Below are 26,661 nucleotides of genomic sequence, written 5' to 3'. Positions count from 1 at the left end.
TCACACTTGAAACACTTTAAGTGACTTGTTTGAGGTTTTTTAATGCTGAAAATGTGCGTAAAAGTCCTGCTGGAGTGAATTAAATGATGATTAATTCATTTCCATCACGTTAAATGACAACATTCTGTCAGCAAAGCACCAACATAGAGTCTCATATTATAATATAGTCCGATAATAATATTTAAAGTGTCATTTCAGCTAAAAACATCATTTAATTTTGTAAAGTTCGTCCACATGGAACTCAGCTTCATCCTGTTCTACTCCTACATTCTGCAGAAGCCTCTCAGAGCTGGATTTGTGAGAAGTTTACAGAAAGTTGTTGCTCAGCAGAACAGCAGAGAGGGAGAGGAGTGGTGCATGTTGCGTCTGGTCTATACAGAGGTAATGAAATGAATTGCGTCAGTAGCGCATGCAGGGCAGGCTTGAAATGCGCCTGATCTGGCCAGGCGGATGAAAGTAGAGGCGTACTGTGGGGAGAGAGGAAAAAAGTTCTCAACAAGGAGAGGCAGGACTACTCTTGACGGAGCCCCTGCAGTCTCACTTTTTATGCCTCCAAAACACTGTCCCTGCCATCTTTTTTGCTGATTTTTCGCTGTGCAGCGTTTCGGAGAGAGAAAATCCGACTTTTTGACTCGAGCGAAAGCGCCAACACCATGGAGCTGCTCTGCCTCGAAATGGACACCATCATACGAGCTCGTCCCGATCCGCACCTCCTGTGCGATGACAGAGTCCTGCAGAGCTTGTTGACTATAGAGGAGAGGTTTCTACCACAATATTCCTATTTCAAAGGGGTCCAGAAAGACATCCAGCCGTTTATGAGGAGGATGGTGGCTACTTGGATGTTGGAGGTACCGAAACACCGAATGCTGACAAGTCTCATTATTTCCGTGCTCGACTTTTTTTTCTTTAAAAACCCTCCTGGTTTTGTTTGATTCCTACTTTTACTCAGATGTATTTGCACGTTTTTAAGCAGCAGAAGCGTCGTGCGGCTCTTATTTCAGCTGCTTGTTGCTCACATTAAGAAAATGTGGCGTTTTTCTGCGATTTTTCTCCGTTTTTAAAAGTCCGGGTCGTGAAGACTTTACGAAACTACGAGCTGCGACACTGTGACACCGGAGAATTTCCCTCATCCGCCTCACATGGTGTCTCTTCAGGCTGCCTGTTGATTCTTTAATGTTATTAGGGCCTATTTTAGATAGCCTGAATATTTCCATGCACACGTATGCACTCCCCGATGCAGGGCTGCCCTGCGCTGCGCCTATCGCCATGTTGGTTTTTTTACAGGAGCGCTTGCGCTTTTAAGAGGATTTACAGAGCCATAAAGGCAATAACAGCAGCTAAAAGCCATCGGATATGACAGAAGAGGGTCTTGGGTGTCCACCGAATATAGAAGTGATCAGAAAAAGCGCTGCAAACATTTTTAGTATCTATTTTAAATGTCGGAAAGGGCGAGGGCCTTATCTGTGCTTCGGGCTTTCCCCCGCCGCTCCGTCTCGCTCTGGAATTATGTTCAAATTCAGACTCTCTCTCTAATATTTCTGCTCATCACCCCCCTGTAAACAATCCCGAAGCTTTCCCCTTTATTTTCATGTAATTATTGTGAGAATCCGAGCCACTGGGGATTTTTAATTAATTTTTGAAATAAATATATCGGCTCGGCGGTGACGCACTCCACAGCAGCCGCTCACTACTCGCCTTTAATTTTGACATTTTATTCCCATTTATTCCCCATGGATTTGGACAGGAATTGTCGGGTATGATGTGGAAGACCCTCCCGAACATTATGGTGCGAAGAAAACGGCTCTGCGCAATTTATTTGTATTTTTAATTATTTTATGAAAATATGACGAATGAAAAAAAGCATGTTTCCGTGTGCTGTGCTGTCGGGGTGTTTTTTTGGCTCGGCTGATTGTGACTTGAATTCATTTCTTAGTGAATGAACTGCAGGAATGTGACTCTATTGACAGTTTGTGCCTGAGACGCATTTCATTCTTTTGTTAGAAATAATTTGGAATTAATCTTTGATGTCGCAACATGTTGGGCTGGGCGCACATTCTTGGCCGGGAACCAACTCTGAGTGTCACTGAATTTATATGTACTCTTTATGTGATTAGTCTTTTGTTTCATTATCTCATAAAAGTTTTCTATACATCTGAAGTGCTGGAAGAATAAGTCAGGAGACTGCAGGCTGGTTTCTGATTCCAAACGCTGCTGCTTTGTCTGCTTCCCTTTATGCAGGTTTGTGAGGAGCAGAAGTGCGAGGAAGAAGTTTTTCCTTTGGCCATGAACTACTTAGACAGATTTCTAGCAGTGGTACCCACCAAAAAGTGTAACCTGCAGCTGCTGGGAGCAGTGTGCATGTTTCTTGCATCCAAATTGAAAGAAACTCGTCCATTAACCGCAGAGAAGCTCTGCATCTACACAGATAACTCCATCAGACCACAGGAGCTGCTGGTAAGAACAGGTTCTACACAATCCACACAATTCACACAGTTCACACTGACACCTCTCTGGATTCATCATCATCAGCTGGGTTCAGATATCTTTATTTGTTTCTGCATCATGTGTTCTTTATGATGTTTGGAAGCCATCCTGGTTTATTTCAGTGTCTCTGAAGTTTTAATTCACCTTAAATCTGCTCATTCAAACCTCTCAGCTCAGATTAGAACTGATCTGATTCCTCTAGTCTGCACTCTGTCATCAGAGGTAGATGAGAAGTGAAGCCCACAGTGGATTGTTCCACAGGGTTCTCTACTGTACAGACCCTCCAGGCAGTGGTCTCCATTGCCATCTAGTGGCAGATATTCTCATACAGAGCAACGAGGTCAGCTTGAACCCCAGCCAAACTTCTGACTCTGTTCCTGTCAGCTAGAGAGAGAGGAGAGACGCAGAGAAATTCAAGTTTACTTTTTACAGTTTAGCTTTGGTCCAGAAATAACCGTGGATGCACACATTTCTGATCTGATGTCATCCTGTCCTGGGTGGACGGAGCGTTTCCTCTTGAAGTCCAGGTTCTAGGTGGAGGCCATGATGCTCTGAGTCTAAAGATGTGTCCTCTTTCTTTGATGAGGCTCCTCTGGCCTCTAGGACCAGCTGCCTCCACCAAGAAACCAGTTAATGAAGAGAGTTTCACATCAGATCTGTGGCTCTGCAGAAACGTTCCTCAGGAAACAGCCGATCCACCCATGAAAGAAGCACATCTTCTGACTGGGATTCTGAAGGTTCCTGACTGCCGGATCGACCCACTCAGCTGATTGCTGCACTTTATTCAGCTTCCTGATGAGAGAAGATAAGATGAGATCTACTTTATTCAGGTTCCTGATGAGCTGCTGGAGCTTATACTAGTTTCTGGTTATTTTCTGGAATGTGTGACAATATTGTTCATTCATAAATGCAGGTTTTGTGCTGCTTTTTAAAGTTCAGATCTGCGGTGGCATTGGACTTCATGTGCAAAGTAAGAATCTGCATGGGTCCACCTTTATGTTCTCATGAAGCTGGGATGTTCTCTGGTTCTAGTCCGTTCTCTGGTTCTGGTCCACCCTTATGTTCTCATGAAGCTGGGACGTTCTCTGGTTCTAGTGCGTTCTCTGGTTCTAGTGCGTTCTCTGGTTCTAGTGCGTTCTCTGGTTCTGGTCCACCTTTATGTTCTCATGAAGCTGGGATGTTCTCTGGTTCTGGGACGTTCTCTGGTTCTGGTCCACCTTTATGTTCTCATGAAGCTGGGATGTTCTCTGGTTCTGGGACGTTCTCTGGTTCTAGTCCGTTCTCTGGTTCTGGTCCGCCTTTATGTTCTCATGAAGCTGGGACGTTGTCTGGTTCTAGTGCGTTCTCTGGTTCTAGTGCGTTCTCTGGCTCTAGTCCGTTCTCTGGTTCTGGGCCACCTTTATGTTCTCATGAAGCTGGGACGTTGTCTGGTTCTAGTGCGTTCTCTGGTTCTAGTGCGTTCTCTGGTTCTAGTGCGTTCTCTGGTTGTGGGCCGTTCTCTGGTTCTAGTGCGTTCTCTGGTTGTGGGCCGTTCTCTGAGCCTCACTGTGTTTCTGTATAAGGCAGTACTTTGGCTGACATGCAGATACAGGAAACAGAGATCAGCTGCTCGGGGCATGTGATCATTTCTTTCTCTTTTTTTCGTCCTCATCTTTGGTAAGAATTTCTTGTAAAGAGAACCACAATGTTACAATGAAGGTGTGACCAGAGGAAGGCAGCAGCAGAAGGAAGTGGTGCTGCCACTCTGTCAGCAGCCTGTTGCAAGGCTTCTCACACTTCTGCTTCAGTGATGGAAGATAAAGAGGCAGGAGGCAGCCAATCATCAGCAGGCTGACCCAGAAGACACCTTTAACCTCTGCAGCTTCTCTAGTTTCCTCCCATTGGAGGAAACTTTTATTTCATAGAACCCCGTTATCACCCAGATATCAGACCTCATTACAATCTGGAAAAGCTCAAAGTGATCAGACAACTGGTTCAGGATGGACATGGCTGTCTGTCTGTCTGTCTGTCTGTCTGTCTGTCTGTCTGTCTGTCTGTCTGTCTGTCTCTGAAAGGGAAAATGAAGAGTGTCCGTGCTCCCAGTCACGAGGCTCTCAGTGCGGAACCAAACCACAAAATTTTTTCACAACTTAGTCACCAAGTCTTCCATTAATGACGCCTCCTCTAGGAAGTGAAAGTAACAGAACTCCCTCAGAGAAGAGGAGGCCACGCCTAATACCCCACCTAATACCCCACCCATCAGACATGTGTCGTCACATTTCTCCAAAGACGTCCACGTGAAGTGACTTTAAGTCAAACCATCCCGGTGAATCTGTTGCTGGGTGAAGTTCTAGTCTCAGAATAAACCCTGTCTGGTATCTGTTGTTGTTCATGTGAAGCAGAATGTGTGATAATAATGGTTTAGCTTAGACTGAGAAATGAGGTGGTTTTATTGCTGCTGCTGCTCTACAGATGCAGGCTTCCTCTCCGTTCCTCAGTATAACCTCTGCTGGGTCTCTTCAGGAAAGTCCCCAGATGCCAGACAGACAGACAGCACTATGAGGTCACCTGCTGCTGGAGTGTCTCTGTCCCAGGAATAATAATAATATATACCCTCCATACACCCAGCACAGACCAACATAATACTACTAATAATAACCCATACCCTCCATACGCTGGTGATGCAGGACCAGTTCTTCATTCATGCACTCAGCCTGGATTCTAACTGGTTTAATGTTGTATCTCTGTGTAACATGCTGCTTTATCTAAAAGTGTGGCTGTGCTTCTGTGCTCTGGTTCATTTCTAATCATCATCTCTCCTGCCTTCTCGCTCTTTCCTGTCCAGGAATGGGAACTGGTGGTGTTGGGGAAATTGAAGTGGAACTTGGCAGCAGTAACGCCGAATGACTTCATCGAACACATCGTGAGGAGGCTGCCGCTGCCCGAGGAGAAACTGGCTCTTATACGGAAACATGTCCAGACCTTCATCGCCCTCTGCGCCACAGGTAGGACGCCAGCAGAGCTCCGTCCTGCCAGATGTTTGTCCACTAAACGGTGATGCTGAACCTAGAGATGACCACTCAGTGCCGTCTTTTTTCATCCGTCTTCTTTATTTTTGGTGTTGTAAGTGATGCTAGTTATGGAGAAGCTGCCAAATCAAACCAAGTGGTGATGGCTTGCATCAACACGCGTTCTCATGTTGCAAAATATCTTCATGTGCACATTCTTCTGTCAGCGCCTGCATCAAAGCCTTCTTCTCTCGGTAACGTGCTGTGGGCCAGTCATGGCTAGCCGTAGCTTCAGCCAGATCCGCTCCTCCCTTAGAAAAAGCACGTGTGAAGGGAGACGTTTCAGTGTCAGACGCTAAAGTCTGACGTCCGTCACCTGTCTTCTCCCTGGGCTGCTGTGTGGTCATGTTTTGAGGCTTCCAGAGCATCCATTAACACCTCAGAGCTTCGGCTGATTCCCTGTTGGAGCCGTGGACAGGTGGAGGCTGGCCGTTGTCTGGTCTAGAGATGAACTGTTCCCTGAAGATCAAACATCCAGCGAGTTCTGGGAGGATCCTTTAACTGATATGAAGTGACCGTGAAGATGGAGGAGATGCAGGAGGGACCAGGGGAGTGTTTTATGTCGTGTTTTCGTATCTCTTTCCACTGCCGCCTTCCTTCCCTCTTTCTCTCAGCCCTAACTTCTCACGCCTCCCCCGCCCTGCAGCTGGACGACATGATCGCTTTCTCATGTTGGGATTCTCTGTAGGGCAGATTTCTGCTGTTTGCGTCACCTTCAGCTCAGAGGCAGAAAAAGTGTTCACCTTAAGGATTTATCTTCAGATTTAATGAGGAAAAATCCATAAATTTCTGTCTCACTTTCTGGGTCACTGCCACCAGCAGCACCTTCGTCTTCTTCAGGCCACAAACAGGAATGCTAACTATGCTAGCTATTCTAACTACACCCCCCATGGGAATCAGTGTGCTGACATCACTCACAGGGTGTGTTTGGGTAGAGACAGGTATTTGCAGCTGATTGTGCAATGGATTTGCTGAGAGAAGTCTGAAGGAGTATGTGTCTTTTCTGCCTTTGTTTTATCACATCTTTTCCTCTCAGTGGATTAAAGTGTGCAGAACGACGGCGTTCCGTGATCGGATCTATTCCCAAAGCAACGCTGTGAAAGACTCAGCATGCACTTTGTCCTTAATTGCTACAATGAGGCGGTGGAAATAAATGTACGAGTCTCCCAGAGTGGTCCTCCTGACGCTGTGTTTTAGGAGACGTTCTGGAGATCGCTCTGGATCAGCAACAGGCCTTTTATCTGCAGACGCTCTCCGCAGATCTGCATCCAGACAGACAGAGGGCAGAAGACCGGAGGAGGAGGAGAGTGAGGCAACAGTTTGGTGCATCTGAAAGTCTCTGGGAATTCCAAACCCCACTTGTGGAACGTTCGCAGCCGTAAATCTTCGGGGTTATCTGGTGAGAATCCTCGTTGAGACGTCCCCCGACCGGCAGAGTGGAGAAGGTGAAGCAGCAGAAGGAGGAGATCTCAGGAGGATTTACATTTGAAGACAGTCGACAGCGGTCACCTGTGGCCTTCCTATTCCGTAGCGCCTCATTCAGCCCACCACCCACCACTATGCTGCAAAGAAAGCATGAAAACCACGGCTCTCTGTTTTCAGGGAACAAGAGTGAGACGAGGAGGAGTGAAGAAGAAGGCCTCTCATTCCTAATGGCTCCTCTCTTTTGATGAAACAGTTCCGTTTGGGCCACTCGGTGGGATTTTGTCAGGTGGCGCAGGCTGGCTCTGTATTAATTAATAACACTGGCTGGTCCATTCAGGACTATGCAAATGGCCGGGGGGCTCAGCTAGAGGCTGGAGAAAGGAGACAAAAGGCCTGGCCCTTACATTTCATATGCAGAGCCATGTGAGGGTCAGCGCTGCAGGGCCACTTGATAGGAAACACCAGCGTTTCCCTCAGGCAGGCCGCCAGATAATAGCCCAGAAACAAGCTCATTAAGGGAGATTATGAACCTCCATTCCTGCACACAGACACCGAGCACTCCGAGCGTCCTTTTCTATTCTTATTCAATTGAGGTAAAGTGGGAGAATGGACGGGGGCATGGGGCAGACAGATGCACCCCAACCTGTCTGCTGTGGTCATTGAGCTCTGTCTTCTGGCCATATTGGCAGGGATTATGGTGTGCTTTTTCTCTCTAATGATATGCATGGAATGGTGACAATGGTCATAGAAGCTGATCAAAAGGAAGTCTGGATCAGGGCCAACAGAGCGGTCCAAGAAGAGAGGCCATTGTCTTGAGGGACACAATGAAGATTTTGCAACAAGTTTTGGATCTAAATAAGGAGTGATTTATGTAGCTGAGCACTCCTTGGTTTATCGGTGATCACTCCACTCTGGTATGTGGAGTGTCTTTGAACTATGTGGGAGGGAACTTGATGATTAACTGGTTAATTTCTCTAATGATTCACCAGCTAGCAAACACAAGGAGCCACTTTCTCTCCGAGATGTTGGACTAGGTTTTATAGATTTACAGAAAGTATTTACAAATGCAGTGTGCAGACCAGATAAACCCTGCATTTTAACATTTAGCACACTGGAATAAACCTAAACTATCCAGTGGAGTCCAGTGTTTAGTTTGTACTGCAGCTTCTAACCCAGCAGAAGGTTGGATGGGATCACATTCAGTTCATGTGTTTCACTTTTATTTCAAAATAACTGAAATATTCACAAAGCTATCCTACCTATCCCTAAGCTGTGTGCCTCAAATTCTGGAGGATCACATGCCCATTTTTTTTTGCGGTCTAATATCGTAGTGTGATTCATAAATCCTGGTGTGTTTAGGCTCTCTGTGGTCCGGAGGCAGGAATGCTCCTCAGCTTCCTCTCCGAGCGGCTGCTGCATCGGAGAATCCCCTCCAGGCTCAAAGCAGCATTCTAGAGATGATGATTCATGTCAGATGTGGTCAATAAAAAGGTCTTTACTGGTGTTTGTTGACATAAAAGCCCCTTCATGTTTGATGAGTCGGAACCGCCGACAAATTAGCCGCCGCCTCCGACAAATTATCATTTCTCTGCTCGCTCCACCGACGTGAGGAATCGCATCCGGTCCGGCTGCATCGTCAACACATGAAGGAAAAAGCTTCCTGATGACTGGTGCCCAAAAATATGACACAGAGGGGTGAATCATGGAGAGGCATGTCCTGAGCTCCCTCCTTCACCTTGCTGCTGTAATCAGCACCACACTATAAATACTGAGGCCGAGCTGAGTCACCAAGAAGGACATCTTTACAATCATCCACAAGAAAGGGTTAGAAATCCAAATCTTTTTATGCTTGCATGTTTACCCTGGAGGTAACTTTAACCACAAAGACTAATATTTGTGATTTGAAGTAAACGTTAGTGTGGCAGCTTTGACCTGGACGTTTAGTCAGGTCACCACAGTCTCTGACTGTTTGTCCTCCTCAGTGAAGACAACTCTTTCTCTGGTCTGTAGGGTTTAAATTCTTTTAAATTCATTCAGGTAGTGAGATTTTCAAAATGATAGACTGTTACCTGTCCAGGTGAACCTGTGATAGGCTGTTACCTGTCCAGGTGTCTCCTGTCTTCACCCTGAGTCAGCCAGGAAAGTCTCCACCCCCCAGATGATGATGGATGAATGGATAGATAGATAGATGGATGGATGGATGATGTATGGATGCATGGATGGATGGATGGATGGATGATTGATGCATGGATGGATGGATGATGGATGGATGATGGATGGATGGATGATGAATGGATGATCTATGGATGGATGGATGATGGATGGATGATGGATGGATGGATGGATGGATTAATGGATGATGTATGGATGGATGGATGGATGGATGATGGATGGATGGATGGATGGATGGATGGATGATGTATGGATGGATGATGAATGGATGATCTATGGATGGATGGATGGATGGATGAAGCGTAGTTTGGACTTTAAAAATATGAGATGATTGTTTCTATCCGTTTCCTGATGATGGATGGATGGATGGATGATGGATGGATGGATGGATGGATGGATGGATGATGGATGGATGATGGATGAATGGATGGATGGATGGATGGATTAATGGATGATGTATGGATGGATGTATGGATGGATGATGGATGGATGGATGGATGGATGATGTATGGATGGATGGATGGCTAGATGGATGGATGGATGGATGATGGATGGATGATGGATGAATGGATGGATGGATGATGGATGGATGATGGATGGATGCCTGGATTAATGGATGATGTATGGATGGATGTATGGATGGATGTATGGATGGATGATGGATGATGGATGGATGGATGGATGGATGGATGGATGATGTATGGATGGATGGATGGCTAGATGGATGGATGGATGAAGCATAGCTTGGACTTTAAAAATATGATGAGGTGATTGTTTCTTTCTATCCGTTTCCTGATGATGGGATGCCGGTCATCTGTATGTGTGAACAGGACAGACAGCCTTTAGCAGCCTGTATTTCTATTTCTCTGTACAGACAGACATGGATCCTCCAACAGCTGCTTTCATGAATACATTCCAGCTCAGAGCAAACTCACCTCTTCTTCCCTTGATCTGGTGCAGAAATGTGCTCAATGTGCTCCTACACGCTGACGCTAGCCGAGCCTGAAGGCTGCAGAACAACAAGTGGTGAATGGATGTGGAGCTGTTGTGTCTTCGTCTGTTGGTAGAGCTTCAGTGGGAAGCTGCTGTTGCTGTTTGCTTGAGTTGAGGAGCTCCTCTAAGGTTGACCATCTGAGAAGCTCCTCACAGAGCGTGTTTGGACTTCCAGTCTGAGCTGCATTAGTGGTGAAACATTCTGTCAGGCCCCAAATGATGTTTGTTTTTAACGTTAATCAGTCAGCGGGCTCCGGGTCCTTTAATAAACACGTCAATAAGCACTGCATGTCTGGAACACAAGATGATCTGTAGCTGGCAGCGAGAGCACAGGCTTTTTTCCTTTCTTCGTTTGGCTGTTGTTTAACTTTCCAGCTTTAATTAATTTACAGATTTAATGTGTACACTGTGCATCGCAGCCACCCAGGAGGAGCCGGGCCATGCAGGGCAGCAGACCAGAGGCTGGAGTTTGATTGGGGCACAGGGAGGAGAAAGGGCCATTGAAGGGGGTGAGAGGCTGGGCCAGCCAGGCGTCCCCACTCAGCTACATACACTGTTTATCCTCAGCATGAATATCAATGAGGCCTCCTGAAATGCAGCCATTCTTCCCCTGCAGCAGCACCAGGCCGGACTGTCCGCCACTGCACGCGCTCGTCCTTGTTCTGCTACAGACCTGTCTTGTCTGAGAGCTAAAAATCAGATTGCTGCCCACTGCCCGCCATCAGTGTCCCACAGACCCACATCTGTTCGTGTCTTCGTCTTATCTTAAAGCTGGCAGTAATCGCCACATTGTTCCTCCTGTGTCTCCGAGGCGTCTTGCCTGTCAGAATGCGCTCGCTGCACACTTACAGTAAATCCTGCATGCCTTTGTCCTCTCCCTCGGAGAGCTGTCTCTTACAGCAGTGATGTAATGCTGAGGGGCTTTGAGGCTCTTTCCTCTTGGCTCGAGGCATCCGTTAATAAATCGGCCCTTGGCGGAGGCCCAGCAGCGAACACAGGGGTGTATAATAAGTTCATTTATTTGTCAACATTGAGCCCACAAGATGAGAAAGCGCCTGGCTGTGCATGTTAAGAAGGCAGTGAGGGGCTGCCTCTGCAGCTATCAAAGGATCCACCTCTTTGATTCCACAGAAAAAAGAGAGAGAAGGAAGAAAAATCTCCTTCAGAGCCATCGCACGCAGTTTGCTTTGCAACTGAATATGGCGATATGTTAATGTGCAACCGCTGCCCACTCCTCCAGCTCATAGGTGGCCCTGAACAGAGGGATGAGGGGTGGGTGGGACGGGGCTCACTGGAGGGCGACTCTTTTCTTCTTCCAGAACCTCACCAGGGTCTGGACAGACTGCAGAGTGATGAGCAGCAGAGACGTCCCCCCTCCTGTCTCCACGCCTCCACCTTCCCTTCCTTTCTGCCTGTCGCCTCGCCGTCCATCCCTCCCTCTTCATCTTCCTCCCCTCCCCGTCCACCCCCGTCCCCATCCACCCCGTTCCATGTCCAGCCACTCTTTGTCCGGGCGTCTGGCTGAATGCTATCAGCAGAGAGGGACGGATGCTGTGTCTCTCAGTTGGGTGAAATGAGGTGATGACTCTGGACAATGGAGTCACACTCTACTGCCGTCCCTCTCGCTGCCTGCCACTCTATTAATATTCTAACAGATAGGAGGACCACTGCCTGTTGCGGCTACAAACGGAGCATGTGTTCATTCAGCTGCCATGTGCTGTCCAGAGAGGAAGGTAGAAGTTGAGCAAGACATAAAGAGAGAATAGAGGAAAGTAGAGTGCGTGCGTGCGTGCGTGCCAGTTGCCTTTTCGGGCTTCTGGCCCATTCTCAAGCTGTCTCATTTGCATTATGAATGACAGTGAGGGAGCTAACAAGGTTATTGGTCTTTGAGTCCACGTCTGTGACCACACGTGGAAAAAGGACCTACAGCAGTGCACGTTGGCAGCGGCACTGAGCCTCTTTATTCCTCCTTTTCCAAGCGCTATGGGGCTTTTTCAGCAAGCACATGATTTACTCAGGAGATGGAAGAAAAGGGTCCGGGCTGGGGAAGGGGTCCGGACTGGGGAGGCTCTTTGCTTTTCAGCTCCTTTACAAGCCCAGTGAAGCCTCATTATCTCGGGCCCTGGTTATTAGCAGCACCATGTTCAGATCCAGTGCAATAGAAGGAGTATTTATTAGCTGATGCTAGATTACCAGATCAGATGGGAGGGACGTGTCGGACCCTTTCTGTGGGCGGAGGAATTAGAAGGCACCAGGTGGTTAACAATTTACCCGCTGAGCTCCTTACTCAATACAACAATAAATACTTGGATTTTGAAGCCCAGAAACCACGTTTAACTCACCAAGTGTTTCCTCCTTCCACAGATTTCAGATTCGCCATGTACCCTCCCTCCATGATCGCCACAGGAAGTGTGGGGGCAGCGATCTGCGGCCTGCAGCTGGATTCAGCCGACCAATCACAGTGGGGCGACAACCTGACTGACCTGCTGGCCAAGATCACAAACACAGAAGTGGTGAGTTAGTTTAACATCTGAAACAGCAATACGTTCTAGAAACTCAGCTCCAGTGTGGTTCAGAGCTGAGAGCTGTGTGTGGAAAGTTTCAGGAGATGTTTCTGAGTAATATTTGAATTAGTGATTAATGTTAGCTGGTTCTCATCTGAGCTACAGTAACTCTGATTCAAGCTGAATCAGCTTCTTCTCACGCGCCAACCTTTTCATCTCATCAGTTCATTTCAGCGAAACACTCCACAGAGTCATGATGTTACCAGTTAGACACCAGTCTGTTCCTGTTAGTGAGCAGCTTTACTGGTTTTTGTTAAGAAACGTCTTTGTGAGCTACAGAATAAATGTTGAAATGTCACTCATATTTGGCTTCTCTGGGATTCAACTTCCCACAAACTCGTTTTTTGGAGCAAATATTTGTCATCTAGACAAAAATGTAAGAAATGAGGATGAAGCTGAGACTAAAATGTCTTCATTCACCCTCCGGCTCTGTTCATTTCTGCTCACTGACGGTTCATTTTTCACTCAATTAGAAGGTTTTGCACATCAATGGAAAAAGCTCAACCATGTCTAGAAGTAGAGTCTGAACAGCATCACAGAGTCAGAGTGACAGAAAGAGTGATATATATATATATATATATATATATATATATATATATATATATATATATATATATATATATATATATATATATATATATATATATATATATATTTTTAAAAAAAAAAAAATATATATATATATATATATATATATATATACATATATATATATATATATATATATATATATATATATATATATATATATATATATATACATCTTAGTGGTGGGACGCGGTTAAAAAATTTATGTAATTAATTACAGGCTTTATAATTAATTAATCGCAATTAATCACATTTTTGTCAAATGACAATATTTGACACAATAAGTAACTATTTTCAATTCAAATAAATTGTGTTTGACAGTTGAATCAATGAATAGACATATACATGTGTTTAATTTAAAATTTAGAAAATTAATACAATTTTAAAATGGGACATATAGAAAAAAAAATAGATTTTGATGATTTAAGGCCTGGAATTAGTTTGGATTTTTTTCCACTGTATGGCATATAACAAAAGCATAAGTAGTTCAAGGAAACCTTCAGAAAGTAGAAAATCCACAGATTCATTCTGTTTTCAGAGTTTCTGGGTCTGATCAATGGTGTCATTTTGATGGTTCTTTTTTAGGAATATAAATTTTATTGATAAACAAAAATATTTTTTCATAAACTAAAAGTTTATAATTAAGTTATTAAAAGACAGACATTTTAGTGGTTTAACTTATTACTCTGCCGAGGCTCCGCCTCTTTGGCAGTGTAAAAACTTAAACCATAAAAATGTTTGTTTCATTTCTATTTATCTGCATTTTTCAATTATAGCGATTATATTCAACATGTTATGACTTTTTGTGAACTCAAGAACTTTCAGTGTCTTCTAAAGTGGTCTATTATGGGATGGCTACACGATTAGCTGGTACCAGGACTGTCGTAGCTAACGTTAGCTCTGGTGCTACCAGCAACATGTTTTACATTGAGATGATCAGAAAACTCTTTGATGCAAAATTTGCAAACAACCAGGCTTTAATCCAAACTGCCATCAGGAAGATTTTTAAAAGAAAACTTTCCTCCAAACGAGCTCAATGAGTCTCATCTTCCTTCCCTGTTTACCAAACCTCCTAGCACTGATGTCACTCCTGTGTCTCTCCTTCACTGCAGGCCATAGACTGTCTGCTGCAGACAGACTTTAAAGTTCATTAGCGCCACCTACTGGGCTGGCGTGTTCATCAGTGTTACCGGTGGGACAGAAATTAGGAAACTGAGAAAGGTGCGATTAAATGCGTTAATTTTTCATTGAAATTAACACGTTGAAGTCCCAGCCCTAATATATATCTATATCTATATCTACACACACATATATATATATATATATATATATATATATATATATATATATATATATATATATATATATATATATATATATATATATATATGTATATGTATATATATATATATATATATATATATATATATATATATATATATATATATATAAAAGAAAAGAAAAGAAAATATAAAAGAAATATATATATATAAAAGAAAATGAAAGTTGCATTTGTTTGTTTTTCAAAAACCCTGACTGGTACCAGCATGCCCACAGCTGTTCCTAATACTGGTCTAAAAAGAAAAGGTTCTACACATATTTTTGTTCTTGCAGTTTCAGCTCATTTCCATCCTGGTTCCTCTCTGAAACATTTCCTGTAGTTCAGTCCAGTCCGGCTGAAAAATCCCTCAACGTTTGTCATGTTGTGCAGCTGAGTCACGGTCGGCTTCACGGCTGCAGAGTTTAGTGGGGTTTTTTTTTTTTTTGCAGCATCCTGCCAGAGAAAACATTTTTTAAGCTTAGATTTGTCCAAATGTTCCAATGGAGCAGTGCAGAGGAGTAGTTCAAGGACTGTTGGAAAATTGAAACTCAGATGATTCTTTTTGTTTGTTTTTACAGTTTCTGTTTTTTTTTTTTAAGGGATTAAAATAAAGAGTCTGCATGGTTTTAATGCCCGTTCCTCTGCTTTGACTGGACATTAGGCGGGTTTCTTCCTCTTCGTCCATCCAGTTGGGCTGTTTAAGGCCCTTCAGATACAGAATCCTGAAAATGGAGCATACAGGAGGGCTGGTGGGCTGGTGTGAGGCTGTCTAGTGAATGCTGCAGCAGAGAGTCCAAACACTGCAGGAAGCCACCGATGCCTGGCTTTCATCAGCAGAGGGGAGAGGGCTCAGTGGGCAGAACTGTAGAAGGAAAGAAGAGCCAGACATCAGGATGATGAGTTATGCTTTACTAGTTCTACCCTCCAGACCGTTCAGAACTCAGGGAGCAGCTCCTACAACCAAACGTGATGGAAAAGGCTGCTGATTGGTAATAGCAGACCTAGCATAAACACTGGAGTTAATGTGTACATGGAGCAGCCTGGATGTTAAATTCTGTCCCAGAAGGAGGAGGAGGAGGAGGAAAGCTGTTGAAGTGTGAAAAGGACACTGAGGGGTGTCTGCCCCTCTATGCCCCAGAATGCATTGCTGCTGGGAGGCAGGGCTCCCTCTGGTGCTCAGCAGCTGAGGAAAAACAAATATCTGGCCTCAGCAGCAGCACAGGCCTCAGTGTGTTTAGGCTGGAGGGAATACAGTCTCTGGGATCAGATCCTCACATTCCTGGATCCAGTAAAACAAGAGGCAAAGCAGAGGGCATCCCTCCTAACCCAACATATATGAAAGGCCTGAGTGTAAATAACAGGGAGCCAGACTACACCTAAAACACGCTGTCTGTTCATTTAGAACATTTATTTAGAACTTACATCAGATGCTGCTCCACTAGAGATACCATCTAAGACCAGAGTTACTGAAGGCTTCAGAGCTGGTTCACTCTCTGTCACTGGTTGAGTTTTTAGACTTTCCTATGTACCAAAAAAATAAAAGGAAATGGTCATTGAATGTGTCATTTTAACCCTTATCCAGTTTATCTGTGACTGAACCCTGAAGCTCCTCATCAGGAGGTCTGAGGATAAACACAACGTTCTGTTTGGTTCTGGCCGGCGGTGTGGTTTCTGGGCAGGATGGACAACAAGCATCTGGAGGCCAAACAGAAAATATGAAGGAAAGCAAGTTTCCCCAACCTCTGCAGCTGTTGTTGCCAACAGCATCACCCCCCCACTGGCACCCTGCTGGCATCTGTGGCATCCAGAAGCTGTGGTTCTCCAGACAAAGCTGATCTAGTCGCCATCCTGGACCACTGCAGTTACCTGATGGCCAGCAGAGAGCAGCTCTGAGTCAGAAAATAGGAAATATGTTGAGTTTATAGGAGACACTGTAGCTGTGGATTGATCAGAAAGCTGCAGACTGAAGTGTAAAACTTCAGTTTATTCCTGACTGATTAAAAGGAGGTCAGAGAAGTGGAAGGCTTTAAGAGCTTTTATATTCTGAGACACTTCTTCTCTCATTCATCTCTTTCAGGGTCACACACTAACAGAAAGACATTTTCCCATTCCTCCCCGGGTTCCTCTTTTTCTCATTGGTCTGTTCTAGCATCAGTAAACAACAAAGATGCTTTTATAGGACAGATTCTCTCTATGAACGCAGCCTGTGGCTTCATGGTGTTTTGGCGTGCCGGCCGGAGAAAGAGAAAGGTCACATTTTCTCTTGTAACTTGTGGAAATTGGAGTCATGTGGTGATTGTGATTTCCAGTGTCAGCCCCCCAGATATTTGGTTTCAGATTCCCTGAGATGCATGTTGTTTGCTGCAGCTGTCTGACCACCGAGTCCTCCAGAGGAGCTAACGCCATCTGTGTGGTGTAGTCAGCAGTTAAACACATTCCATGGCTTTACACATTTCTTCCTTTTGGTTTTGTCTGTCTGCACGACTTCCCCATGCCTTCAGCATCACCAGGATGACGTGCACGCCTTGATTTGTCAGACTGTCGCAGTGTGATGCATGTTTGAGGTGGGCAGATGGAGGACTGGAACCAGGGAGGATCTGAGGAGGTCATGTGTTTTCCGGTTTGAGGCTCCAAAATAAGAAGCTTCGGTCTAGCAGCACCTCCTGGGGCCCGTTTATTCAGCGCTGTCGGCCCTCCATTGTCCAAGAACCTGGAGCTGCTCTGAAAACAGTGTTGGTGTTTCCAGTAGTCACACACTGAAGTCATTAAAGGTTCTCAGATGAAGCCTGTGGGGCTTGGCATGGGATCCGAAGAGACAGTCTTTAAGAAGGGAAGGCTGCATTCTTGCGGTAAGACACAGGCAGTTCCTTTACATGATCTGTGCTTTACTTAATTTTCTCACAGGAATTGGGTTTTTATGGCCCATGGGGCACATGTTGGTGGGAAGGTTTGGTGTGTGAGGGTGTGCACGCCCTCCCGTTAGTGGCCACCCTCTGGAGAAGATGAAGGACCGACGCTGTTCGGGTCTCCTCCACATCAGACCAGGGTTCAGGAACGTTCTCAGAAAGGCAGCGGCCCGGATCAGTCCTTCAGGCTTTATGGACCAGAAGAGAAGAACTGGAACTGATTATTGGTAGATTCTATGGAAGTCAGAACAAAAGAGATGTCAAGGGAGGATTTACCTAATAAGCATTCAGATATGGACAGAAAGGCTTCTCAGTGTAGTTTAACAGATTTCCTAAGCTTCTTCTCCTCCTTACTGTAATGCTGTCCACGTCCTGAGAGCTGGTTAAACATGCGTGGCTTCCCTCTGACAGCATGTCTGTAGCGTGTCACGCTGCTGACCTCGGACACGCTGACCTTCTGTCAGTGGGCTCAGAGCTCAGTTCTCCTTCCATGGAGGCTCCAGCAGCTCCAACTGAGGCCCATCAGGTTTAAATTAGCCGGAAATTTCTGAAGAATGTTTCACCATCAAGTCTTGATTGTCACAGATGCCTGGAGCTCTGAGGCAGAGGCTGGGTTGTGTGTGTGTGTGTGTGTGTGTGTGTGTGTGTGTGTGTGTGTGTGTGTGTGTGTGTGTGCGCGCACGTGTGCGTGTCTGCGTGTGTGCATGTGCGTGTCTGCTTGTCTGCGCGTGTTTGCGTGTGTGTGTGTGTGTGTGCGTGTGTGTGTGTGTGTGTGCGTGCGTGTGTGTGTGTGTGTGTGTGTGCGTGTGTGTGTGTGTGTGTGTGTGTGCGTGTGTGTGTGTGCATGTGTGTGTGTGTGTGTGTGCGTGTGTGTGTGCGTGTGCGTGTCTGCGTGTGTGCATGTGCGTGTCTGCGTGTGTGCGCGTGCGTGTCTGCGTGTGTGCGCGTGTTTGCGTGTGTGTGTGTGTGTGTGCGCGTCCAGCAGAGAGCGGTGTTGGTGTCCTCCTGCAGATCTTTAACCCTCCTGTTGTCTTCATTTACAGGCACCAAAAATATTGTTTCCTTGTCTGAAAAAAATCCAAAACTTCAGCAAAAAAATTCACCAAATTTCTGAAAATTTGCAAAATCTTCAGGAAGAAAATTGCAATAATTCCTTAAAAGTTTCCCTTAAAAATTTCATTTAAAAAAAAATCCCCCAAATTTGGCAAGAAAATTCTTATAAATATTTTCAAAAAATGAGTAAAAATCTTCCAAAAAGAAAAATCCTAAAAATATCTAAAGTGATTATATATATATATCAGTAAAACCACTAATATTTTCTTTAAGAACATTCAGAAAAAAAAATCAACCAAAATCCAGCGAAATTCACTGGATTTTGGTTGATTTTTATGTGAATGTTCTGAAGAAACCAAAAAATGTTCAAAGATTTCCCAAAAATGTTGAAAATGTGGACATCAGAAGTTTTCACTGTGAAAATATATTTTTTTCCCACATTTTCAAACTTTAAAACGAGTCAATTTGACCCGCAGGACGACACGAGGGTTAAAGACTTCGCTGCTCCTCAGCTTTAGGGCAGTCTGATCTTTCTCCTGCTAACAACTCATTCCTCTAACTGCCCCAGAGAGTTGTCCTGCCTTCCTGCCCCCTCTCTGACCCTCCATCAGGGGAGGATATGAGGCCTGGGCGCTGCTGAGGGGTTCCCTCCCAGGTGGATTCTCGGGTTTCCTCGGCATCCTCTGATGGTGGAGGAGGGTCTGGATGATCCCTGCAGCTCTCAGACTGGCTCTGGTTAAAAAGCAGCACCTTGGTGGATGTAATTAACAGCTTTACCTGTTTCCAGCCGTTGTCAAGGCGATTTCTGTTTGGGTTTCTGTGTGCTTGGGAACAGTGAAAGGTGGGTGGTGGTGGCGTGCACGCTCGGCTGCATGTGCACGCCTGTGCATGTGCGAGCGCATGACTATGGGCTGGTATTCAGTGATGTAACACTGCAGTCTGGGCTCCTTTCTGGCAGCAGATAGAATTTAAACCCTTGTTTCTCTGACTACAATTTACAGATTTCTGCTGTGGTCTTTCTCTGGTTTCCTCACTGAAAAACTGACTGCCGATAGAATGATTATCAGCCTGACCAACTATCGTGGCCGATATTTTTCTGATAATCGTTGTTTTTACTGGCTGATTTTCGATAAATGAATCCACTGATGCAGCCTCTCTCTGTCTGAATCTGAGGTCTCAGAAGCATCTCTCAAGCAGAAAAACTGAAACTCAACCAGGAAATGAGCTGCTCTCAGTGGCTAATGCTATGCTAATGGCTAGCGGCTCAGCTAGAAGACAGATTAACCTGAAATTATCCTGAAACAGAGTCTAGAAAACATGTTAAAGTGATTAATAATGCTTTAAGATCTGGAGCTTAGTGGGTAATAAAAGTGACAGAACAGTTAAAGAGGAAGAAAATAGAAGAACAGCAGGAGACAAACTGATGAATCTCAGTAAACAGGTGAGAGCATCCTGATTTAATATCCTATTTCTATTTTATATATATTTTATTATATTCACTCATAGTCGACCTTGTTAATTAAGATAGCAAGTTATAAATGACAGCTTTCCTGCTGGTTCTGAAGCTGCTAACCTCATAGCTTTACTAAACCCTGAGGTGAGAATATTCACGTTGCTGATTTAAAGTTTTGTGTTGCAAAAAACCCTGAATGTTAAACACCAAAGAGAAATCTTGAAAGTTGCTCTCTTGTTCCATTATCAAATCAAAAGCCTTTATATTCGTTTGACATATGTAGAACAAATTTTGAGTGCATCTCCTTCGTGGGATAAAACGATAACAGATAAAGATAAAATATGTACATAAAAAATATATATACTATGCAAACTATATATATTATATATGTATGAAAATAAATAGATAACATATAAATGAATAGATAAAGTCGTTGCAGACAGAAAGATAAGTCCTCTCCTTCCTTTGGCTCCATCCATAACTTCTCCTTCCTTTCTGCTTCCAGGACGTCCTGAAGGAGTGCCAGGAGCAGATCGAGCGAGTCCTGGTGAGCAGCCTCCGTGAAGGCCGGCAGCAGCAGCAGCAGCAGCAGCAGACCCAGAGAGGAAGCAGTGGGAAAGGCCTGGACGAGCTGGACCAGTCCTCCACCCCCACAGACGTCCGCGATGTCAACTTGTGAACCAGCAGAGGGCGCCGTCGCACAGGATTTACAATGACAAAAAACAAAACGACAAAAAACACGATGAAAAAAACCTCAATTTCAATTAAACGCAGAAAAAAAACAAAAGAACAAAAACATGTTAAAAACACAAGCCCTTTAAACCATAAAAGAACAATGCTTGCTAGTTTTTTGTAGATTTTTTTCAGTTCGTCGAGTCAAAAAGAAAAAAACACCTGCACACAAAATAGATTTTCTATGATGTTGTAGAGTAAAGCGACAAATCTGATGAGATGAAGCTCTGTGTGCCTTGGATATACAGAAGGGAAGCCAATCATTCTGCCTTTGAATGTATAGTCTGATCTCTAAGTTATATTCAGCCGTAGACGGAGAACGTTCTGCTAGAAGCCGTTCAGAAAACTGCTTACACGGGATCACAGTGGGCTCAAGTTTCTTTTTCTCTCTTTTATACGAGTATTATCACGATAACAAGAGAGGAACCGGAGCTTCTCCACCAGCAGAAGGTCCAGAAAGCCGTGAGAACGTTCCAGGGAAGAGCTGGGACCATAATAATGATCAGTAGTAATTATTATTATTAATATTATTATCATTGGACAGATTTAGTATCTGAGTAGAGATCAATAAGCTCCTTTTGTCAGGCTGCCTGTGTGTCTGAGTGTGTAGACGTGTTGGTTTTGTGTTATAGACACGGATGTTGTACAGTCAGCGTGTGTATTGTGTTACGTGTAAACTATATTAGTGTGTGCGTTCTACGGTGTGCGTTCTATGGGGTGGCAGCACTTGATTAAAGTCGTAGATTTGTGTTTCTGTTTAGTCGGTGGATCAAGCCGAGGCTCCAGACGTCGTCCGTCCGTGTCCGGGCGTCCGTGTCCGCATCCGTGTCTGCATCCGTGTCCGGGCGTCCGTGTCTGCATCCGTGTCTGCATCCGTGTCTGCATCCGTGTCTACATCCGTGTCCGGGCGTCCACACTGCAGCGCTGCCTTCATGCATTAACCATCATGGATCATCGTTGTCCAGCGAGACGTGAGCCGTGATCCACACGGAGAATATTTGGCGTGCAGGGACTTTTCGTGTCGAGCCCCTTGTCTTTCTGAGAGCATTGTTCCTGAGGTCACTGAGGTGTTTATTGCTGCCATTCTGATATGAATATTCCAGATTCCCATTGTTCTGTGGTGGTGAATGGCTGCTTTGAGGCTGGTCAGAGGAGTTATTGTCTTCTCTCAGGTGAAAGCAGAGAGGACAGTGTCTTGAAGAAACTCCTCTGAGTTAATGAGCAGGGATGAGGTGCGGAAGACTTAGAGAGGACAGAGAGATGGTAGGACTGATGGTGGTGCAGAAGATGCTGCTGCTGTTAGGAGATGAGGATGATGAACAGAAAAACACCTCACAGTAGAACTTGGATGTCTGCATATTTGGGTGGAATCTCCATGAATATCTCAGAACGGATGTCTACAGAGACAGCTAAGTGAGCTTAAATGTTCTGAGAGGAACTCAGACTGTACGCTTTCAGATCATGTGATAATGAACTTTTTTGGGGGGTTAGAGGATGATAAAATACTGTCAATGCATCTGGATTCCCACATAGGGTTGTCTTCAGCTTCCCTATATGATTTCCATGGCAAAGCACTTTGAGAAGATGCTCCCCAGGAGATAAAATGAAATGTTGGGTGGTGATTGGAGGTGAATGGATGTTTTCTTTCTTCCTCAGTAGCCTTTTTCTTTGGTTTACTTTGTAGGGCTGGTTTCCCAATCATCACACACCCTCTGTCAAGCAAGAGACAAATTAAACAAGGCTTTCTGCATCTTCCGATGGAAGGACATTCCGATCAAAAAGAAAAAACATTCCTGTTCAAGCAAAGTGCAAGTTGATGGGGAGAATTTAAGAGAATTAGAAAAAGAAGGAAATCCCTACACCTAGTTCTGATCCGTGGGGTCCATTTGATTTTCTTTTGAAATATTTGTTTTTACTTGAATTTTTCTTGTATTATCTGCAATCCCAGAGAGCCCACAGGGCAGCAGGACAGAAGGTGGTCGGAACATCCAGTATTTGCACATGTTGGAGGTTTGTTCAGACGGAACCACCTGAAGCGACGGTTGGTCCGTGTCCTACGGTGCTGGCTGTGATCGTCTGTCTGTGAACACGCCTGTCTGTCCGTGAACACGCCTGTCTGTCCGTGAACACGCCTGTCTGTCCATGAACACGCCTGTCTGTCCGTAAACATGCCTGTCCCCCGTCAGCTTTGCTGCTTCAAATAATGGCAAGGGGATGATCAGCCGGCAGACAGCAGCACAAACAGACAGATGATTTGTTCTGGTTTTAACGGGACAGCGGGGTCTCTACTTAATGTTTGATTTTATTTTCAGTTTGTGACTTTGCTGAGTGTGTGTTTATCAATCTGAAGAGAAAATGTGGGGATCGGATGTTTTTCAGTAAAACTGAGCAGTTTAAAGACGTATTTGCCAAAACATCCCCATCTGAATATCTGGTCTGACCCCTTTACTTCTTCTTTTCCTGCCTCTGTTGCCTGATGTAAGCTCTCTCCCAAACTTCATGGTTGTGATTTTCTTTTCAGCAGTGTATTGTTGCATGTGTTATGTATTGAGACCACCTGTCAATTTGTGTTTGATATATTTTATGGGGTGACCAGACCCGCAAAAGGGTTTTTCTAAGATTTAGAGATACTGTATTCCAAAGTGAAGAGAGGACGAGGAGGAGGAGGAGGAGGTGTGAAGACATCAACAAAAAAGTGTCAATATTTTATTGTTGTCTTTTTGCGCTGCTAAAAGCTATGAATTTGTTTCATTTATACAAAAAATAACATTACCTAGTTGTGATGTGTCACTTGAGTGTGCTGCTATTTTATAAACATTTGTATTATAATATAATTATTTTACTGCTTAAGAGATAAATTCAGAAAACGAAGTAGATGGTGATAGAAGAACATGAAATGAGTATTCGACTGGAAATGTTCTTTGTACAGTTTGACAGTTTGCTTAGATAGCATGTCTCCTTTCCCCTTTATTTTTTATCTATTTTTGCTCTCCTTCTTCAGTCACATTCTGCATCAGTGGTATTTCCTATACCTCAGGATTACTGGACAAATAAATCTCACATTCATCAGCTATACCTCTGCAGTCAGGGAGCCTGGAGGAGGAACAACAGGAATTATGCAAGGCTTCCACTTGGACTCTCTTGGAGGGGGGGCTCATTCTGTTTTCTTTTGTTTATAGTGCAGAGAGCATTTCTGTCCATGTTGGTGCTACATCTTCTGTGTGATTGAGGGAAAACCAGCATTCCTATGATGGCCAAAGTTCTTTGCTTTATTCAACCCCAATCACTCTGAATGTCTAAAATATGGATTCTGTTTGTGAAAAAAAAGACGTGTTTTGATCTTAAATAATCGTGTGAGCGCCATTGGAACGGCCAAGAACTACTGTGTTAAGCTCCACCTGTCATAAATATTCCCGTATCTGGAAGTTTCAATGGTGCAGATCTCCTCCCCTCCACTATAACTCATCATGTACCTCAAATGTCTGTTGCACAACCTCTGTTCAATAAACTTCTGCTTTAAAGGGTGTGACACCACATCAGCTCACCGTTTCCATGTCTGTTCCTTCCAGCTCCGACTGTCTCCATCAGGAGCTTAGTTTAGGATTCTGAGCAGCAGCAAAGCAAAGGAACAAAACAAGAGAAAAAAGCAGTGAATGTGGGAGAATATGTTCATAAAACTTTTCCTGCAGATGTGTATGAACCAGAAAAATCAGTCCAGTCAGTCTTGTTTATGTTTTTACTCTAAAACTGATGAGCCTAGATTTTACACGTGCACAACTCAATATTCAGCCTTTTTTAAAAAATCAGTCAAACTGAAGAAGGTCAGGAGTTAACTTTTGATCACATTTGGTGAACTGAGGTGAAATGAACACACACATATCATTTACCCAAGAAAAAAACACAAACAATAAGTAATAATTACAGTAAGCCTGTGCTTTAACCCTCGTGTCATCCTGCGGGTCAAATTGACCCGTTTTAGAGTTTGAAAATGTGGGAAAATATATTTTTTTTCACAGTGAAACTTCTGATGTCCACATTTTCAACATTTTTGGGAAATCCTTGAACTTTTTTTTTGTGGAAAAAAACATGTTAAAAATGTTTCTTAAGAACATTCACAAAAAAATCAACCAAAATCCAGTGAATTTCTCTGGATTTTGGTTGATTTTTATGTGAATGTTCTTAAAGAAAATATTAGAAGTTTTACTGATATATATGGAATCACTTTAGACATTTTTAGGATTTTTTTTGGAAGATTTTTACTCATTTTTTGAAAATATTTACAAGAATTTTCTTGCCAAATTTAGGGTATTTTTTGCAGCTTTACTGGATTTTTTTCAGACAAGGAAACAATATTTTTTGGGGCCCATAAATGAAGACAACAGGAGGGTTAAGAAATCTAACATATGAATAAAATCCAGACTGAGCTGAGAAGAAACTAACTCACGTTTTGCTGCTTCAGACGTTATTTTCTGAATCAAGATCTTTGCTTTTCAGTTTTGTGAATATTTATATTTTAATGTGTGCCGCAGAAACAGTGGAGTAGAAAGTGTTGCTGTGGACACATTTTTTTTATTTTACTCTTCTATCTCTCTTTGACCAAAACCTCTGATGGTGTTTTATGCGCATTTCTTATTATAAATATCAGTAAATATAAAATCATATTCAATGCGTAACCTCTAGTGTACGCTTTAACACCTTATTTTTGAGTTTTCCTTTACATAAATTAATAAATTTCGAACATAAATACATGCAGAAAAGTTACAAACTTGTGCATTGGAATGCAGGAAATTATTATTATTATTTTTGTTCATTATTATAATAATAATAGTAAAAATGTTATTTATAAAGCGTCTACTTAAGAGACAGGGCCTAAATGAAAAGAAGGATACTCAGGAATAATACTGAACAACAGAAGGCCGGTCAGACGGTCCAAACATGGTGAAATATTTTATAAATAAATTAGTACAACTCCGGATAAATAGATAAAATGCCACATACTAATAAAGGAAGAAAAATAGAGGGTAAAACCATAAACACAAGAAAAACAATCTATATAATAGTAATAGTAAGAAAAACAAATATTTAGATAAGTAAATAAATGAAGGGTAAAAGAGAATAAAATGAACAATGAAATAAAGTAAAAATAATAATTAGACATTAAAAATGATTAAAAAAAGAAGCAGAAATTAAGAATTAAATATTTGAAGCTTAAAAAATCAATAATAAACTAAAATAATAGCAATAGTAAATAAGTAAAACAGATACTTCGATAAGTAAATAAATAAAGGATAAAAGAAAATAAAATGAACAATGAAATAAATAAAGTAAAAATAGTAATTACACAATAAAAATGGTAATAAAAAAGAGAAACAGAAAAAACAAATCAATAACAACAACAATAATAACAATAACAACAACAATAATAATAAATCCAGGAGGTGGTGCCCTTCTTAATGTGTCCCCATAGACCGTATAACAAAGATTTATTATTATTATTATTATTATTATTATTATTATTATTATTATTATTATTATTATTATTATTATTATTATTATTATTATTATTATTTATTGTCCTCCAGTCTTCAGATTATTACTATTCTTATTCTTATTATTATTATTATTATTTATTTTATTTATTGCTATTATTTTTCTTCCAGTCTTCAGATTATTTTTTTAAATTATTATTTTCTTCCAGTCTTCAGATTATTATTATTATTATTTATTTTATTCATTGTTATTATTTATTTTCTTCCAGTCTTCAGATTATTATTATTATTTATTTTATTTATTATTATTATTTATTTTCTTCCAGTCTTCAGATTCATTCATTCGTTGAAGGAGCGCTGCGTTCACCGACCACACAGAACGTCGTTTTTTTCGACACTTGTAAACAAGCTTCGACTTTTACGCAGTTTTTTTT

The 26,661-nt window shown here is 43.0% G+C and overlaps 1 protein-coding gene across 1 annotated transcript; it reads left to right on the top strand.

Moving 5' to 3' along the window:
* Nucleotides 1–404: 404 nt before the first annotated feature.
* On the top strand, nt 405–24,277 carry ccnd2a (cyclin D2, a). Its single transcript, XM_055009288.1, has 5 exons — nt 405–848; nt 2,239–2,454; nt 5,309–5,468; nt 12,486–12,634; nt 20,512–24,277. Exons 1-5 carry the CDS (start codon nt 654–656, stop codon nt 20,683–20,685), a joined length of 894 nt encoding a protein of 297 aa, XP_054865263.1. The 5' UTR covers nt 405–653; the 3' UTR covers nt 20,686–24,277.
* The last annotated feature ends 2,384 nt before the right edge of the window (nt 24,278–26,661 follow it).

This window comes from Amphiprion ocellaris, chromosome 3 (genome assembly GCF_022539595.1).
Source record: "Amphiprion ocellaris isolate individual 3 ecotype Okinawa chromosome 3, ASM2253959v1, whole genome shotgun sequence".
Taxonomy (NCBI): Eukaryota; Metazoa; Chordata; class Actinopteri; family Pomacentridae; genus Amphiprion; species Amphiprion ocellaris.
The sequence above is the reverse complement of the archived record's forward strand: the minus strand, read 5'-3'. Positions and strand labels throughout refer to the sequence as shown.

Coding starts and splice junctions, on each gene's coding strand:
- ccnd2a (XM_055009288.1), top strand. CDS start 654: ATGGAGCTGCTCTGCCTCGAAATGGACACCATCATACGAGCTCGTCCC. Junction 849..2,238: donor TGGCTACTTGGATGTTGGAG/GTACCGAAACAC, acceptor CCCTTTATGCAG/GTTTGTGAGGAGCAGAAGTG. Junction 5,469..12,485: donor CATCGCCCTCTGCGCCACAG/GTAGGACGCCAG, acceptor CTCCTTCCACAG/ATTTCAGATTCGCCATGTAC.